This window comes from Apus apus, chromosome 4 (assembly GCF_020740795.1).
Source record: "Apus apus isolate bApuApu2 chromosome 4, bApuApu2.pri.cur, whole genome shotgun sequence".
Taxonomy (NCBI): Eukaryota; Metazoa; Chordata; class Aves; order Apodiformes; family Apodidae; genus Apus; species Apus apus.
Window position 1 is genome coordinate 16,634,760 of NC_067285.1, and position 19,588 is coordinate 16,654,347.

At 34.7% G+C, this 19,588-nt stretch overlaps 1 protein-coding gene across 9 annotated transcripts in view; it reads left to right on the top strand.

The window, feature by feature from the left end:
* Nucleotides 1–19,588, top strand: part of EXOC6 (exocyst complex component 6) — a 92,245-nt gene that overhangs the window by 32,630 nt on the left and 40,027 nt on the right. For all 9 annotated transcript variants that reach the window (XM_051620009.1, XM_051620001.1, XM_051620002.1 and 6 more), the window contains exons 9-18: nt 2,091–2,174; nt 2,268–2,314; nt 2,662–2,782; nt 4,755–4,826; nt 5,490–5,587; nt 6,705–6,810; nt 10,634–10,743; nt 11,767–11,878; nt 13,482–13,616; nt 16,615–16,794. In XM_051620009.1, coding sequence (XP_051475969.1) covers nt 2,091–2,174; nt 2,268–2,314; nt 2,662–2,782; nt 4,755–4,826; nt 5,490–5,587; nt 6,705–6,810; nt 10,634–10,743; nt 11,767–11,878; nt 13,482–13,616; nt 16,615–16,794 — 1,065 coding nt within the window. The remainder of the gene's footprint in view (nt 1–2,090; nt 2,175–2,267; nt 2,315–2,661; nt 2,783–4,754; nt 4,827–5,489; nt 5,588–6,704; nt 6,811–10,633; nt 10,744–11,766; nt 11,879–13,481; nt 13,617–16,614; nt 16,795–19,588) is intronic.

The window sequence follows — 19,588 nt, forward strand, 5'->3', positions numbered from 1 at the left end:
AAGGAAGCAGGATTTTGTGTACCTCAGAATACTAAGTAGCTTGTGATTGCAACCTGGTGATTGCAAGGTACATATGTACCAAACATAGACTGTTTATATTTCTTTAGAAACTTCTGGGCAATACAGACAAAGAGGTGGGGGCTTTTTTAAGCCCATATATTATGTGAGATGCTGTGCCTGCATTGCTGATCTTGACTGCATAGGAGCATGGTCTATAAATAATGAGATATTTTACATCTCAATTTTTCGTGTGGGTGTCACCGTTTGACTCAGGTCCGACAACAATGCTCTCGATCCCCTCCCCCCCCCACCCAGGTAGGGAAGGAGAGAGAGAAAAAGAGAGAGACTTGGCTGGATTGAAAACTAAACTACACAGCTTTAATTAAAACACTAATGAATCATACAAGAAAATATATACAATTATATACAGATATATTCAGATATGGGCAAAAGCCTCTCGCCTCCCCCCACCCCCAGCAACTCCCACAGCACTCCCCTGAACTGGGAAGAGTCCCGAGGAATCCCGGAGCTGCTGCTGGAGAAAGCAGAGAGTTATGAGGGTCAGGAGAGCTCGAGCCTAAGGGTCGACGGTGATGGATGAGCAGAGTCCTCCCCGGACGCCGGCCATGGACGGAAGAGAGAGCGAGAAGAAAAAGGAAGCTGTCTTCTGTGATCTCTGACCTTCCTTTGAGCTTACGTAGATATATGGAATGGAATATCTTTGGCCAATTTTGCTGTCTGTCTAACTCAGCCTCCCACGGGGGGGGTCAGAGATCTCCCCATAGTATCTGAGCCGGCGGAGTGAAGGTGTAACCTTGAAACCTTAGTAGTTAGAAAAACATTCCACTGTCTTATCAGCCTAGCAGAACACACAGTTGCTAGTTAAAAGAAAGCTTACTGAAGGAAAAAAAATCAGTGAAAAGAAAAATTGGCTTAATCCTGGCTCAAACCAGGACAGTGGGTTTGACAACAGCTACTCTTTTTCACTAGAGAAGCTTGTGTCAGGATTGAGTAGAGATTTAGCAGTGGAAGTAGAACTCAGTAATGCCTTTGTGCATCTGAAAATCTTTGAGCTGGAGGTGAATTGTCAACTATGCCTGATCAGTACAGATTACACCACACTGTAAACTTCTGCTGAAACATAAAGTGTTCTATTAAATTTGCATCTTGATTTCAAGCGTTTTGTTTTTTTTTAAGCCAAGTCTCTTTTTTACTTTTGGATTTTGTTAGGTTAATAGTATTTCTCAATATTCATTATGAACTTAAAACTTGAAATTTAAACTTTCTGTGTTATGTCTTATAGTTAACTTATTGTTTTATCAGTAAGTAATGCAGACTTATTAATATACAATTTCTGTAATGACTTGATTTGAAGAATTTTGGAAGTCTTAAGTACTGGAGTTGTAATTGCCTTGGCCTAATAATAAACTCATTAAACAATACCAAATCTTAAAAATGCTAAGCTGTTTTATTCTGCTTGCATACAAATTACATTGTGTTCAGAGGTAGATGAGTCAATGTAGCATGATTTCAAGTCGCCAGATGGTTTCTACTGAATGGTCGTCTTAATGAGATGGGTAGGATGTCACTTGAATTCCTCATGATACAGTCATTAGGCACAGAGGGTATTGTATTTTTGAGGACCGTGATAGGAGAAAAATCCAAATCCAGAATCATTATACTTACCAATTTCAAAGATAATAAGCAAATATTCAACAAATCTAGTGTTTGGTTTTTTTCCTCAGGCAAAGCTGAAGCAGTCATTGTTCAGATGTATCATGTATTCACAAACACATTTTTGTAACTTAACTTTACAATGCAGATGTTTTTTTTTATAACCTAGAGAAACATTTTAGGAGACTATGAGTTTCATTTATAGAGTAATTTTGCTTTGTTTATAAATATTAATATACTTTGAAAGTTGTAGTTTAAAAGCATAAATATTGCTTTAAATGTGTAATATTGTTTGACAAAATGTAGGCACATAAGAAAAACTTTTATTTACCATACATTCTGTAGGCTACTTAAAAAAAAAAAAGATAATTTCTGCATATTTTATGCATGTTTTTACTGCTTCTGTCTTGCTTTAGGGTGATGGAGAAATATTTGAAAATTACTACAGAAAACAAAGAAGGAAACAAGCAAGATTAGTTCTGCAGCCACAGTCAAGCATGGTAACCAGTCCTTCTGTTTTTGTACTGGCTTGGGATGTACCTAATACCTGGAGGTATTTTAATTCTTAAACTTGTTTTCTTTTTCACTGAAAGCATGAAACAGTAGAAGGCTATAGAAGATACTTCAGTCAAATTGTAGGGTAAGTCTTCTAAACAGAGGATTATTTCAGTTTTACTATATTGATTCTTAATTCACTGTCCTCGCATTTTCGAAAAGGTTTCCTTTGCAAAATTCGGTTTCTGCACAAACGATGCTGGTAGGTGGTTGTTGCTTGAAGAGCATCCAGATCCACCAGTACAGTTCCCCACAAGGACCCTTCAGGAGCCTGGGCTCCAGCTGGCATGAAACAAACTTTGTATTTGGACTTCATGCTGGGAAAAGCAGAATGCCAAAACTAACAGAAGTGTCACTGCTCAAATGGGGAAGGGTAGGATTTGCTCTAATATTAGAAAACAAGTTAATAATTTAAGCATTATTTTGTTTTAGTTTCTTTGTTGTAGAAGACCACATTTTACATGTAACCCAAGGACTGGTAACTAGAACATACACTGATGAACTCTGGAACATGGCCCTTTCCAAGATCATTGCTGTTCTTAGAACACATTCAGTAAGTGAGAAGTCTTATCAGTATTGCAGTTTAAATCCTCTTACTTTAGAGCTCTGTATATTTAAAGCTGGGATAGTAACAAAGTGAAAAATTACACCTCCCTAATGTTTTCTTTTCCTTGTGATTAAAAATTGCTCAGATTTGGGAGGGAGCCTGCCAAGCTTTTGTTTTTCCCAACAGAATCAGGCTGTGATCCACAGCCATAGGCTATTTGCATAATCCTCTGCTGATTTACAACTCACTGGGTCTTCCAAACCTTCTCTTAGTCCAGCAGTTTAGAATATGCAGAGTTAATCTTCTGTTATTATTGCAATCTTTCCTCATTAGTCTCAACTGACCTCTTCATTAGATCAGATTGAATAGTTCAGCACTGAAAGCACCACCAGGAAATAGTTCCTAATTATCATTCCAAATGCTGTGTTTCCAAAATAAACTCCACCAGCAAAACCCTTGGAACTATCTCTTCAATGCTATAGTAGTAATATGTTTATGTTGAAGTAAAGGGATTAGAAAAATCTTCACAGATGTTAGATTGTAATTCTGTATGAGCTGAGTATTTCAGTACATTCAAAGTGTATCTCCTAAAGTTATATTTCTACCTTAGCTCCAGTGATGCTGAATATCTGCCTGCTGTTTCTTACTCCTCTGTGAAAACCAATGGAATACCATTGTTCATGCAGACTGACTGATAGTAAATTGCTTCAGTTTACTGCTGGTTTAACTTTTACTATTGGAAAAAATAGAGGAGTTTTATCTTTCTCTTTTTAATGTTTGCTAGAATCTGTTCCTTTATGCAATGTTGCTGTTATTTGTGTTACAATTGATCTTTAATTTGAGGAGTATTTTACATTTCATGTATACTGACGAAAAAAGGGGAAAAAGTTCAGACTGCAATTATAGTTTTATCATAGGACTTTTACTAACCAATACATTCTATGGTCTCATACATTTGAATTAATTTCAGAGGATTGAAACAAATTGAGATATTGTCAGCTTTTTTTTAAGCTAAAGACTTTGCAAGTTAATTGGCTTTGCATGGATTTATACACATATGTAAGAATATGGTGAATTAAGGAGTAAAAGTAATTAATCTCCAAAGAACTCTTCGATGTCGTGTAGTTGATCACTATTCTCAAAATGCATAACTCCCATCAAAACCAATTATATCACAGTCTCCTCCTAACATCATGCTAGTACAGACTAATGTTTAGATAAGAGTGTGTTGTCTTACGAGGTATTGTAAACCAAACCCTTACTTTATTAGAGTATGCTAAGAGCTGAAATTAAAGAGGGGTGAAACAGGTATATATAGTCTCTAACCAATCCTATATTCTCATAGTGCTGTGAATTATTTTAATATAAATATTTTATTACTTCATCCAGTATTGCAGATAGTGAAGCTGAAGTGAAAGCCTTGGTTGTATGACTCCATACCTCTGAGCATAAAATTTCAGTCATTTAGTAGAGTAAATAACTTAATGTCTTGACTTTTTACCATCGAATTTGAACTTATCTAGGAAGTATTTTACAGTGGTTTCCCCATACAGCTGGGAAACTCTCTGAGGTGGCACGATTAGCACTAGTTAGACCCAGGCTTAGTGTTCAAAAGAATGTCCTGTGGAAACCTCTCTGATGTTAACAAAGCGTTTTGATGTGTGCTTGTGTTCCACTGAAATAAATGCAATTTGCTGAGTTTGAATCTCGGTATAACATACTGATATTTATTGAATCTCATATTTTAGGTCACTTTTTCTGAACTTTTATAGCACAATAGTTCATATAAAAATTTAACAAATACTTTTATGTAGTTAGACTAAGTGAAGACAAGTGAGTCAATTTGCTTTTTAACTAAGGCAATCAGTCAGATAAAGGGATAAGGCTGGAGACTTTAATCTTCTGTGCTAATATTATTTGCAAATATATGTCTCATATTTTAAATCCTTTTGACACAACCAGAACTTCTCACTTTCAGTCATATTGCAGTGATCCTGACCTTGTTCTGGAACTGAAGAATCTCATTGTAGTATTTGCTGATACTTTGCAGGTATGTATTGTATTAGTAGTTGAACTGAAATTCCTAGAGTCGATTTTTTCCTTTAGAGAGTAATTGCAATGCTTTGGATTTCCCTGATGTCATATATATGAATCAAGAACAAAATTACACAATAAGTATTTTTAAAAATATGTATTTCTTGCCTTGGTTCATCTTTTTCAGTGTTACCAACTTAATGTATGCATTCTGGGCTTTCCGGCTACTGTCCAGTTATTCATGCCTATGCAAAATTAATGTTAGCTTTGTAATTTGTGTCCTTTTTTGTCTTTTGTAAATGCTTTACTTCTGATCTTAAACAAGAATAGCATTCCATTTACCATTAGATCTCTAGCTGGAAGACCAAATGAACATTATTGGCAGGTATTCTTGCACTGTTTACCAGACTGATGAAAAAGATTAGTTGTATACATAAATGGGGGGTTAAAATGTTAAAAACAATTAAGACAAATTTCTGCTTGAAAACCAAAAGCATGACATTAAGTTATTTTGGTAAGAATTTGATACATAACCTTCTAATAGTAGAGGTGTACTGTGATATGTTTTATAGCAGTGACAAGATTGATCAGTAAGTCTCATCTCGGAGCCCTGAAGTGTTGGGGTAGGAATCAAGTGTGTTCTTGAATTATGCACTCTTTTCTTTTTTCATACCTCTAGGGTTATGGTTTTCCTGTGAATCGACTATTTGATCTTTTATTTGAGATTAGAGACCAGTACAATGAAACACTTCTTAAAAAGTGGTCTGGATTGTTCAGGTTAGTATTTAAAAATAATTATATTTGTATTATATTGATTGCAGTTTTTTTGATAGAGTTGTAATTCTGGAAGAATTTATTAACTCAATATTTTATATGAATTGCAGATTGGGTAGGACTAAGGCATTAATCACATGTAGCTAATATTCAGGAGAAGAGCCGCTGAGGATTGCTTCTGTAGTTAGTGGAGGGAAGGAGGTCTCCAGAGGGACATTGTAGCAGAAGCAGCCAGGAGAGAAACGCTTGTTTTTCGTCATTAGGAAACTGATCACTCTGGGCTGTCGCAATAGGACATTAGCTTCCTAATTTAGGTAATCTTAATGTTTACAGTTAGCTGATGTGTATATCTCCCTGACAGACTACTGACATTGCCAATACATACTCACGTTTTTTCAGTGCAGGTTGGTTTCCACCTCTTCCTTGTAATCATTGGGTGAACTGTAAACCCAGGAATAGGGCAGCTTGGAACTGTATTCAAGCACCTGTTTGCAGATGGAGTGTGATACATAAACGTGCCGGTGTTGTAAAAAGTGACATTATATTATGGAAAACCTTAAAATTAAATTGACTAGTTAAATCTAGTGTCAGAGGTTCTCATGCTCTCTAGACTCCTAGAATAACCAAGGGATTAGTAGAGAAGTCCAGAGGGTACTTAAAGTTGTGGCCATGTGCCTAGTTGAAGTTACCTAAGTCATCTCCATTGACTCTGTGTAGCTGTGGTACCAAAGTGAGATGTGCTAAATATCTGCTTTAGTGTAGGCAAAGAGCAGGCTACCACAATTAACAAGTAGCTCATTATGGTTTACCGTGGAGTAGTTGATCTAAAAGTTCCTTTGCTATATTATGCTTTAAGTCATATATATCAAAGTGCTTTCAGCTATTTTTGCTCTGTGATTAGACAGGGTGTAAAGAGTTGGCATATACAAGACACTTTTCAGATTAATCTAAAAACAGTTTGCATATCTGAAATTATAATGATTGCAGCTGATAACTTTTTGAAGCTGCGCACCTAAGTGTGATTGTGAAATTTGTATTAGTTTACTTGTTTTAACACTGGAAAATACTATAAATAAATTACATGTCCTAATTTTTTTCACTTTACTAACAAATTCACCAGGGATATTTTTGAAGCGGACAACTACAGCCCTATTCCTGTAGCAAATGAGGAGGAATACAAAATAGTTATAAGCAAATTTCCTTTTCAAGATTCAGAATTTGATAAGGTAAGGCAAAGTTTTATGTTATTAAAGTTTGGCAAAATCCAGTTAAGGACAGTTGAGAAATTAATTATTTTTTATAATTAAAAAGTAATTAAAATTTGAAAAGATAGGTAGGTTAAGAGGCAAAATCACCTTCTTTGTGTCTAATTATCCAGTCATAAATAAATATGAAAATTAAAGCATTAGTAATTTCCTCTGATGTATGAGTGAATAATGAAACCCATTGTTTTGTAAACAAATTAATAATACACTTTAATTGATACAGTCTTTATGTAATTATAATACAATCTGTTTTTAATTAGTTAAATTTTGTTGCAACTCATTTAATTTAGTAATTCACAGTGTATTATATGCTGTAGTATTGCAAAAATACATGTAAAACATCCATCTGTTAGAGACTGCAGCTTTTGTATTTCACTTTTAAAATTAATTATTTATGTTTGAGCATGTCTGACAAATAAACATGAAGGGACTGTAAATAATTCTGCCACACTAGCATTGTAATAGGATAATCTTTCATAGCTTCAGCCATTCTTTCACTACAAACTCCTTTCTCAGAAAGGTGATTAGTATGTTCTATTCAAATATGGGTTTGTTAACACTGATGGAGACCTAACTGGCCCATAGAATCATTTAGGTTGGAAAAGACCTTTAAGATCATCAAGTCCAACCTTTAACCCTGCTCTACCACGTTCACCCCAAAACCATATCCCCAAGCACCGTATCTATGCAACTTTTAAATAATGCAGGAGTAGTGGCTCAACCACTTCCATGTTCCAATGTCTGACACCCCTTTCAGAGAAAATGTTTTTCTTAATGTTCAGCCTAAACCTCCTCTGGTGTAGCTTTAGGTTGTTCCCTCTTGTCCTATCTCTATTTACTTGTGATAAGAAACCAGCACCTACCTCTATGGAATTGTAGAATCATTTAGGTAGGAAAAGACTTCTAAGAGGGGAATTGAATCTTAAGAACCACAAGACAGTGGGAGTAACTGGTGTAGAGGGGAAGCCAGTTAATACACAATCCATCACTACAGATTCCTGCAAAGAGTAAAAACATACTCTAATTCTAGGATTTGGCAGGAATATTCCAGCAGGCAAATGTAACAGCTGCATGTCATTAATACAATATTGCAATGAAGATGAAAAACTAAAGGTGGGTTTTTTGCTGTTTTTGAGTAAGACTCCAGAGTGCTTGCTGGATGCTATCCTCCATCAAATTAATTTACTTAGCCGTTATAATACTAAAATAAAATGAACAGAATGGAAATCCCTTACAATGTTGTATGTATGCCACACCCTGGACACTATTTAACATGACATATTTTGCTAATAAATTGCAGAGATTTTGAATTTGGACTAGATAATTTTATCCACTAGCCTCTCTCACTCTCTGCCTGTTGTATCAGTGTGTGTATGTGGTTGTCACTTGTGTAGACGTGTAGTTGTAATCATCATATATTATGTATGATTAATACAAAGCTTTAGCTCATAATTCAACAGAAGGGAAATGTAGTCTCTGTACCCAGCAATTTTCGGTTTGGTTTATGACATAGAGAGAAATTTCTGTTTCATAGTGAGCAGCACGTTTTGTAGATATTTTATGGGCAGAATCTCACTGATGCTTAGTTTTTGGGCTGGTAAGCTTGAGAGTACAGCTGGGAATCAGGCTGGAGTCTGTTTCCAGCTCTGTTATTGACCAGCTGCGTGGTGCTGGTAAGTCACATCACATCTCTCTGTCCCTGTTAATTAGTCTGTAAAATGGAGAAACATTTTTTTTACATCTCTCAGAAAAGATCTTTGAAACTTTTATGTAAAGCAGAACAACACAATTAGAAAGAAGGCAGTCTGAGGCTTATTTCTTGTGTCCTAGCAACTTTTGAAGCAGTGTAGTTGACTTCAACCAAATTTAGAAAAGGGGCAGAAATCGCAAAGATGTTTGAGTTCTTAGAAGTTTTGTCAGCTAGGCAGTGGGGTAGAGGAGAAAGAATCCTTAGGTGTCCTCGTGGAAAGGCAGACTGCAGTGGTACCTTATGTGTCACTAGATAGCAGAGAATCCACATGGAGGGGAAACATAAATGCTCCAACATCACTTCTGTTGGTTGCTGTTTATAATCTCATCCACTACACCTCTCTGTTGTTGCCTCAGGCACTGGGAGGTCCTATTGGGTGGGTTAATTTAATCTACATTTTGATGTTTAAAAAAAAAAGAAAATGAAAGAAACACCCTAAAAATAGATGTATAAGTTCAGGCTAGTTGCTGGAGAAGCCTGTGTAGTTGATAGAGAGGTTTAGTTCCATTTGTTGTGTCTCTGATGCCTTTTACAGAATTAAGGAGAATTTCACCTTTGAAAATGTATGGTTTTCTCAATTTAGTATACAAAGAGATGAATGTGAGTGAGTGTCTCATTTTAAACTGTAGGTTAGGATACATCACCCTTTCCTTTTACATGTACATTTATCATAGGAGTTGCTTCCAGCACAATAGGCAGAACAGACCAGAAGCTACTAGATATTTAACATTTCATCCACATCTGGACAACAGTCCTGTCTGCACTCTGCTGTTTAGATTGAATGTGCCAGACTATCATGGTTTGATTATATAATCTAAATTTACTCCCTTTCTGTATTCAGAAGTGAAACAATTTATTTGCTGCCTGCTCTAATAATCAACACAGAAAGTGTTGCCCTCCTGTGTTGCCCAGATACTGTAGAGAATAAAGAATTGCTTCTCTTAAATTGTTGAATATATAAAGGTTGAGAATTGAGCCCTTCAGACAGAGTATTTGATGATCCAAAGTAGTTGTATGTAATAGCACTTGTTTTATATGTGAAAATTAATTGCTTAAATCAGATGAACACGTACTTGAAGTAAGGTTTCCTATTGCTGTTGAATGACGTGAAAGTCTGGCACTTACACCACACATTTGTCACACCACCTAATCTTTAATAGAAAAGTATCATTAGGAGAATGTCAAGGTAATCTGTTTTGGCTTGGTTTTTTAATGTACAAATGTTGAGCTGCTGTTGATTCATGCCTTTTTTGGGGGGGATGGGGGAAATGGGATTCTCCAGTTGTTTATTATTTTTCTCATTCATTAGTCATAGAGTAAACAGAAAATAAATTGTTTTGCAGACTTAAACTATGTATTCAATGTAGTAATATCTATTTGGTATGTCTAGATTTAATTAAATTTATTTATTTTTGTACTCCTAAATACAATGTCAGCTTTAAAATTGAAATAAGAAGCATGATTGTAGTTGTACAGACTACTGGGGTTTTCCTTATGTTAGCCCAAATTGTTGACAAGAATTCAAACTGCTTTGGCGCTATGAATCATCGAGAGGAAGTAAATATATGATAGTAAATGTACATGCCTAAACATTCTGAAGAGGCTTGGAAAATTCCAGATGTATTGACTTTCTGAACCCCTGCCCTTCCCCCCCCGCTTTCTTTGGCAATAAACTGTTCGCATTTTTTAAAAAATCTCTCATCCCACTTGCATCTGTCTTGTTTATGCAGATTCAAAGTTGTATGAGACCTGTGTTTTAATGTGCATTTGCAAATTGCTTTCTATGGACAGATCTTAAATTACATAAATTCTTCAGGCTTTGTCCTAAATAAGTGATGAAGTTCTATATTCCTTATAAGCTATTAAAATACATGTAGAAGTCAGCCAAACACATACTTCTGCTTGTACTTGATGAAAACCAGAAAAGATAGATTAAAATATTGATAGTGTTAAGTGGCTTTCTAATTGTTGCATTTCATACCAAGCTGTCCTTAGAATCAGTTTCAAGTGTAAGATACTATTTTCTTTTCACAGCAATCCTTTCCAAAGAAGCTTCCAATGTCTCAGTCAGTGCCTCAGATTTATATCCAGGTTAAGGAATTCATTTATGCAAGCCTTAAGTTCTCAGAGTCTCTTCATCGCAGGTGAGCTAAAATGTATCAGTAATGTAACTATAAAGTATCCTGTAAGTTCCAGGTGACCAAAATATTTATATTACATTTAAAATATGTTTTCTTGCCAGCTGTGCTTGTTTCATAATTTACATACATAATTCTTTATATTTAATCTCGGATTCCCAATGTTGTAGCATATATTTCATGTGTGTATATATATTTTGTATACAAGATGTCCATGACTATATGGGTGAGGGTAGCTTGTCACAGTAAGCAGTCTAAAACACTGCTGGGGTTTTAAAACAATATGGAGTGGTTTGAATAATCTAGATATTTTATTTATTTAACAAAGCATATAAGATTTGAAAAATAAACTTTGATACTGAGCAATTCAGAAAGAATTGTGTTATCATCCCTCATTACTTCCAGTGGTCTTTCCCTTCTCAGTGCTTTCAGTTTCTTTAGCAGTAATTTACCCTGCAACAAAATGTGCTATCTGTAAGCTCTTTCACTCTTCTGTTTCTGATGGAAATTATCACAGTTCTCCCATTTCCTTTCTTCTTATGGCCTTCATAAGCTTAGTTTTAATTACATAAAATAACATTTTTAGATCTGAAATCTGGAAGGTATTCATGGCAGTCACCCACTCCTCCACTGTTGAATATGTAAATCACTCGCTTTCACACATTTTTAATTGATACTGTTTATAATTTACACGTACTAATGAGCGCATGTTGACCTCCTTAGTAACTCATTAAAACCCACAAATTACTCTTTCCAAACTGCTGTGTCAATAAACATGTCCAAACTCTAAAAATAACAGGTTTTTCTTCAGTGTTGAAATTCAGTTAATGGATAAATTGGTAAATGAAAGAGATGCTCTGTGTTATGTATTAGATCACAGAAGACTTGAAGCAACCACAAATTAAATGCATGTAGTGAATTCTTAATGTGGAAAGTTTCCCTTTGCAGGGAAAAATTAAAAATATTAAATATTGCTGTCAAAGGATTTTAGTGTATAGCATAGTTATAAAAATGAACTTTTTTTTCCAGCTCAACAGAAATAGATGATATGCTCAGAAAATCTACAAATTTGCTGCTTACAAGAACTCTAAGTAGTTGTTTACAGAACCTAATTAAAAAACCTCATATAGGTTTAACAGAGGTAAGTTTTAGAACACATAGTCAAAACTGTGGTTTTTTAGGACAATTAATGCTAGAATTAATCTTGCAAATGTAGATGTACTAAGAATTATTCTTGTAAATGTATTAAGATTGGTGTAAGAAAAGCAAGCAATGTTTGCTTTAAAATAGAAACTTTAAAGAGGTAAAAGACCAAGTATAAAAAAAGCACCAATACCTGTTACTTAAATCATACAATACAGAGCTAAGTGCAGTTGGAAGTATATTTTTGCAGGGATGCCTTTTAAGAGAGAGATGACAATGAAAAAGTTCTGGCTCCTGTATGATAAAGTTTTGAAAGAAATAAGCCAAAGACTTACTTCTTTGGTTGCATGCAGAGCATGGTTCAGATGTTCTGCTCCTGTTTAGCATTTGGTAGCACATTGTTGAGTTTCTTTTTCTTCCTATGAAAAAAACAAAGAGGAGGGAAAAAGAAAAGGGTGGAAAATCTCTTTCATGTGAACTGTGTAAAGTTTCAGAGTGAGCATTCCACATAATTAAATCTAAAGTCTGAAGTTCATTCTAACACATTAAACTTTTGCCATTAAAATTTTAGTAGGTTTGTGCATGTTGGATTTTTTTTGAGACTCTTGGTTTAAATTTGTTTATTGGACCAAATGAGACTGAGACAGTGAATCAGTCTGAACATTCACTACAGGAACATGCAGTGTCAGAAGAGAGCAGGTACCTACTGAAACATGCTGAGAAGGACTTAGACTGTTGCTGTTAGAGCAATGTCACCTCATATTGAATGCTATTTTTAAAGAAGAAGATGAGGAAAAGAGCTCTATAAATCATACATATACCATGTTACTAAGACAAGCCACACAGTTTTTCTAAGATGTATTTTTCTATGTTCTTGAAATTTGTTCAATATTTTCAAGGGTATGAAAATAAATTCACTAGTCATTTTTGGGGTGTTTCATTATCAAGTCAATATGCTTTATAAGAGAAATGTTAGAAAGAGAAATCTTATTTTTATTAAGCATTACATTAGTGTACACTAGAACAGACAATGTGCATTGAGAATTAAGATTTAATATACTGATATTTCAGTTACTATACGCTGTTCACATTGTTTATATATGAACTGAATGCAAATGCAGGTTCTGCTTATAAAAACATCTATATTACATACAAGCAGATTATTATCATTGGTGGGGGGACGAAGGAGTCAGTAACAGGCAATTTTTTTTAACAGCAGTAATTATTTTTTAATTATTTTTATGGTACATATGAATTATTTGGTTTTGGCAATATTTTTTCCTTTATTTTATCTTTTTAATTCTAAAGTACCTGTTGGCTTTGTTTCACTGAGTAGGTGTCTGCATTCTTCACTTTTAAAATGGCACCTTTTTTTGTAAACAGTAGCGTTACTCCGTAGTGGTATTTGAAAGCAGACTTAAAAATTAACAATAAGTAGGTGAGTAGTAAGTAACTAAGTAAGTAACTAAGTTAGTAGCTTAGTTAGTTAACTAAGTAACTAAGTTAGTAGCATTATTGTTAAATGAGTTAATTTTTTACAAAACCAAATTAAAATAGGTGATGCAAAAAGGATTTTTACAATAATTTTTTGCCTCTTATAGCTTGTTCAAATCATCATAAACACAACACACCTGGAACAAGCCTGTAAATACCTTGAGGATTTTATATCTAACATCACTAATATTTCACAAGTGACTGTTCACACTGCAAGACTTTATGGACTTTCTACATTTAAGGTATGGTATATGTCATACATTATATGACTATGTCTGAAAAATTACATTAAAATAATTATAAATTAAGGCATTTTTAAGCAAAAAGTGGTGAGAGAAAAGCTGCATGCTTTCTGTTTTTTTACTCCAAAGCAATTCTATAACATATAAGTAGATAAACAGTTTTTTTATGTTACCAGTATGATCTGAAATATGTCAGTAGGTGAGAAGCTTCAATATTCTCTTCTGATGGATCTTTTATTAAGTACAAAATGACACCAGATGGTTGTATACATTGAAGAACCAAATTTTGAGATTCATATACATAAAACATGGCAGAAATTATTTCATCAACCAAGTCTGGCCAATTAATTTTTTATTCTATAGATTAGAAGCAAATGTCTGTGTTTGGGGGGCGATTTGGGTTTTTCTTTCTAAAGAAAGCATTCTCACAAACGAATAATCTTGTAGAGGTTACCTAGTACCATTAATTCAGCATGTGCATTGCCTTCTTAGTCACTTGGGGCTTTTATACAAAAATTTTTGAAAGAGAAACAAAAAAAACCCAACCCAGAACCTAATGAGCGGTTTAAAAGCTGGAACTTGAACTTTAGTTATTTGGGGTTTTTCAGTGTACACTGAAACAAAGGAGGGTGATTTCTTGTATTTATGGGATAAAGAGGACTAATCCTATTGAGAGTAGGTCTGTTTTCTGTACTTCATTTTTTCTCTTGATGCAGTATGTAGCCTATCCTATTATAATATCCCCTCTGGCACAGATGTTAAAAGGTAGGTGAGGTGGAATAAGACACCATCATTGCAAGATGCTTCATATTTCCAGCTGCTTGCCAACAATTTCCCCATTAACTGTCATTTGTTTTACTAAGGATTTAAAGAATGAGGGAAGACAGAAAGCTTCTGGCCCAGCAACTGCAGTTAGGTTATGATTGCCCTACCAGTAGTTTTACTAATTTTGCCCTGTTCTTAAGATCCAGGCTGCCTAGTTTGCTTGTTATGTACCAATAGTCCAAGTATGCCTTTGATTTTCCACATCTATTCATGTAAGATCAATCAACAATCTTCAATAATCAATGAAACATTCAAACAAAACATTTAATGCAGCCAGTCTTTGTCTCCATTAAGAGTTAAGATGTTCTTTGTCCTTGATTTTTGTTTAATAAAAGCAGTTGAAAGTTCATACTATGTTTTGTGCTGATTGCTCACGATGTAAGTTATGTTTAATTATTGTATAAACTATCTAAGTTCTATGGGAGGGAATCACAGAATATTATATGTTTTTAGTGAAGTTAGTATCTATGAACTTTAGAAAGATACAGAATGAACACTGACTAACACATAAGCATTTTTTTTATGGTTTCTTTCCTCTCTCATTCCCTGGAGAACTTGTTAGCACAATGTTCCCCACTTATGGTAGAAAATTCTTTTCTTGTTAATCCCTTTTTGCCCCTTCTCTTTTAATGAAAAGCTGCTTGCAGTTCCCCAGCTGGGCCCTCACAGAGTTTGGTATGTTCTACTGATGTTAATTTCATCTCCTGGTGGCAAAGCGTGTCACCTCCATTCTTTCTGAGTGGCCAAACAGCTCCTTTTATTAGCAGGATTGATCACATTTACATTCCATGAGATGATCTGATAAGTATGTCTGCACTGTATTTTTTAACAGAAGCCCTTGGATGTATTTCTTGGCTACAGTTTTAGAGGGCTGTTTCTCTAATTTTATTTTAAGATGGCCTTCAAACTTTTCAAGCATTGTTGCACTTGTGTGGAAATTAAAAGAAAAACTAAACAAACCAAAACTTGTTTCAGTTTATCATATTAGAAAAATGCATAGCTTTCAATATTTAGAGCCACATTTTCCATCTTTGGATGACTATTGTTCTCCTTTGTTTAGATGAGCCAGACTCTAAGCATAAATAGAAGTATTTGCAGATCTAGTCAGTACAAGTTTTTGAGTCCAGGGTCTCAGCATTAAACTGTGTAATGGCTGTTTGAGAATCAGAAACACAGCATCAAATCCTGTGCAGGACTTCAGGGCATTCTCTGAGAGAAAAGCAATTTAACAAAATCACATTATTTGCCCTTTTCTCTTTTATAATGGGGGAAAATCTGTTGAGCTTTCAAAAGGTTTTGGTGCAATTTTGTCACCATGTTAAAAGAAGAGATGGAGTTAATTCGCCTGGCTCTAGGAGTTTACCCAAATCTGAATAGTGCTAACTCACTCTTGGCTCATGCATAGGATTTGCAGTGCCTCTTCTCAGAAGTAACTTCTGGGTTTGAAATCTGATTTCTCGTCTGTTCTGGAAACAGAAGCAACAATCATTGCTTAAGTTACTGGCAGCACGCTGCTCCAGTTGTAACCAAATAACCAAAGCAACATAAAAGGTAGCCCAAAACTTGTTTCCAGAAGCAAAAACTGAAGGACTAGTCTTGTCATTGGCAATAAATCATCTTAATTGGGAAAGATGATACAACCACTCTATAAATTACTTAATTTTCAAACAAAAAAGCCCACAAACAAAATACCCAAGCAATCACACTAAACCTAAGCATATATATTTGCAAGTTCTTTTATTATAGGTTGTTAAAACTGAGGTCTCATTGTTAATTAGATAACTTCAAAAATACACTTGATCTTAATTGAGGCTTTTATAGTCACAACCATCTACAAAATTTGTAAGGCTGAAATGAAATAAGGGTGATTGCTGTGAAGAGAGTAAAGCAATTGCTTTGTTTCCACATTCAACTACCTTTCATTCGGCTGTGAGAAATTATATTACTCTGTAGGCATATTCTGTTACAAACACTCTTACACTATACATTAAGGGAATGTTTTGAAACCCACAGCCTCAGATTTACTGCAAGACAGAAATTGAAATGCTGATTTAAATAAAATATTTTTTAATCTAAGAAAAACACAATACTTCTGTTTCCTTGGTGAACGTAATTTTATCTGCATTCTAATAATGTTTTAGAATTCTGACAAGTGCACACAATTTATTTGCAGGATGCAAGGCATGCTGCAGAAGGAGAAATATACACAAAACTTAACCAAAAAATAGATGAATTTATTCAGATTGCTGACTATGATTGGACGATGTCTGAATCGGATGGAAGAGCCAGTGGATATTTAATGGACCTTATTAACTTTTTAAGAAGCACATTTCAAGTTTTTACTCATTTACCTGTAAGTCTTCAAAATTAAGTTTCATTTCAATCTACTGAAACATTGTTTTATTTTAAAATACTAAAATTTTCAAGATAGATGTGATTTTTTTTTAAATTGTTTACATAATGGCAGATGTATTTTAATTTTTTTTTCAATATAGATATACTTTCAGATGTGTTTCAGTATGATGATGAAGCTTACCCATGGTAATACTTAGAAAATACTTCGAAATCCATTACTAATATTGTTAGTAATTTACAAATAGCGTAAGCTCATACAGTTTTCCAGAGCATCAGATGCCATTTTTAACTAACCATATTGGTTCTGTGTACAAGCAATGCAGAATTGATGCAAATCCTGCGTGTGTGCGTAAGATTATAAAGGTCTTGGATTCTCTAAGGTTTATTTTAGCTAGATAGCTTTGGTCATAAAAAATAATTTTATTCTAATGAACTGAGCTTCACTGCAATGAATCCTTGTTCATATTCAAATATACTCTGTTATTTTGTCCTGGAAGAATTCTGTTAGCCTGTTTTATGTACTAAATGTTACATTCTGCTGTCTGATTTCCTCTTGCTTTAAGACAAAAAAAGATTATTAGTTTGATGTATCGTCATAATAGTTTATAGCTTAATGCGTCTGTAGTAACTCAAGTCTTTCAAGTTACATCTTCTTTTCATTGGCTTATCCTTGGTTGCTACTGTCACACTAATGTCTGTGTGCTTTTACCCACATGCAATCATAGAATCATAGAATGGTTTGGCTTGAAAGAGACCTTAAAGATCATCTGCTTCCAACCCCCTGCCATGGGCAGGGACACCTACACCTCCCACTAGAACAGGTTGCTCCAAGCTCCATCCAGCCTGGACTTGAACACTTCTAGGAATAGGGCATCCACAACTTGTCTGGGCAACCTCTGCTAGTGCTTAGAATGTTTTGAGGCTCCAGACCTGAAGAAAAAGATAATTTCTTTATGTGCACAGCACAGTGTGCTTTATCTGTTCTTCCAAATCATGTATGAAGAAGCTGTGATTCTTCAGCGTCCCTTTTTTTTTTTAATGGCTTAACATATAATCCACTCAAAGTGTGTCATTAATATTGCTGTGAATGTGACATGTGAGGCATGTGCTTCCATGCAAAGTCAGTTTAGTGGTTTTTGATAATGAACAGCAAGTTAGTTAGTTAAATTACTTGTAACTTAATGCACAGAGTGAACAAATGGAGTTGTTTGTCAACCAACATGTACAGCAGTTAGGAGGTGTGCAACTTCTTGAGTAGGCTGTACAGAAATCTGTCATGAATGTACGTTGAGATCTAGCTGTTCAGAAATGAGCCACAGACAGAACAAAGCAATTTGTTAAGAGAGATGGAAAGAAGCATCTGTGGCATTAGGACTTGAAAAGTGTGAAAGAAACAGAAATATGTGTTAGGGGGCCCAAATAAACCTTTGGAGAAAGCTAGTTCCTATGAAGAGGTTATTCTGTAATTTCAAACTGATCAGGTAACAGGATGTAGAACTGTATGGACAACTAGTTGGGTCTGGCAAGGCGGTTCTTGTAATTTTTTACTTGTGTGTCACTTCCTATTCTGACCTGGCCAATTGTAGAAACATAGTTCTATGAATGATGTTGTGCATGAGCTGCAGAGGTTATAGGAAAATGTGTATATGGTTTCATTATGGTGATTTTGGTTAGATTTGTAATAGTATTTTTTTTTTTAATTAAGAGAAAATTTATAGTAAAAGCATTTTCAAAATTAAGTCCAGAACTAAGTTCTATGTCTTTAAAACTATAAATGCTTTAGAGCACTAAACTAAGCTAATTTTCATATGCCATAGTTAAGATTTGGAATAGTTTTAAATTTAATTTTCATTAATGGATTACTCCATTAATGTCACAGTGTAATTTCCATAATAATTTTTGTATGGCTGACAGAAACATTCCACTGCTCAAAAGGTTTCTCGGAACCTTTTCTGTAATTAGAAATCAAAGAACAAAAGTATTTGCCACTGGCCATAATTTTAGTAAGGAAAAGAGCAGGACAAGTAGAGTAATCTCTTCCTACCTTAGCATATTCTGTCATGTTAGAGGGCATTGTGCAAGGGCCAGGAGCACTAGTTGGCCACATTAGTTCTCCGTTGTCTCATTCAGGGGTCACTGACTTAGTCTTTGATAGAGTTTTAAACTCTGATCTCGCTGTAGAAGTGTTATGATATGTTCTTTAACATGTTTTTGTTGCGGTCATTGGGTTCCTGTTGTTAGTCCTGTTTTATTTTTCCTCTGTGTGTAAGCTGTGTAAATGCACAGGGATGTGTCTCCTTTTGTGCTTCCATGTGGGGCTATACTGAAGTATTTCTGTACCAGTGTAGACGTAACTTGTAAAAAATGTATCTTTGTTTCATATCTGTTTTATGCAGTTTGTATTACTTTTACTGGAATGTTACAAATCTAATAGGGTAAACCATGGTCTCAGTTTTACTGAACCTGCTCACTTAATAGCACAACTAAGTTTGGGTCTGATATCTCCGCTGAATCAGTGGAAATGTCTTGCATCTTGAAGTCTTTTTTTTTTTTTCCCCTCTTAAGTTTTACATCTTAGTTTTCTCCTCTGTGTTTGTGTACTGTACTTAAGCAGTTTGCAATAGAAAATAGCTTTATTCCACCTTTCAGTTATATTACCATTAGATTTATGTTAAAAATTATTAATGGGTCATGTTACATTTAGATGTCCTAAGCCATTCTAAGTATGGCTTGAATTAAGTATGTTAATGATGTACAGGGACTCTGTGTAAGCCAAGATGGTAAACATGGCA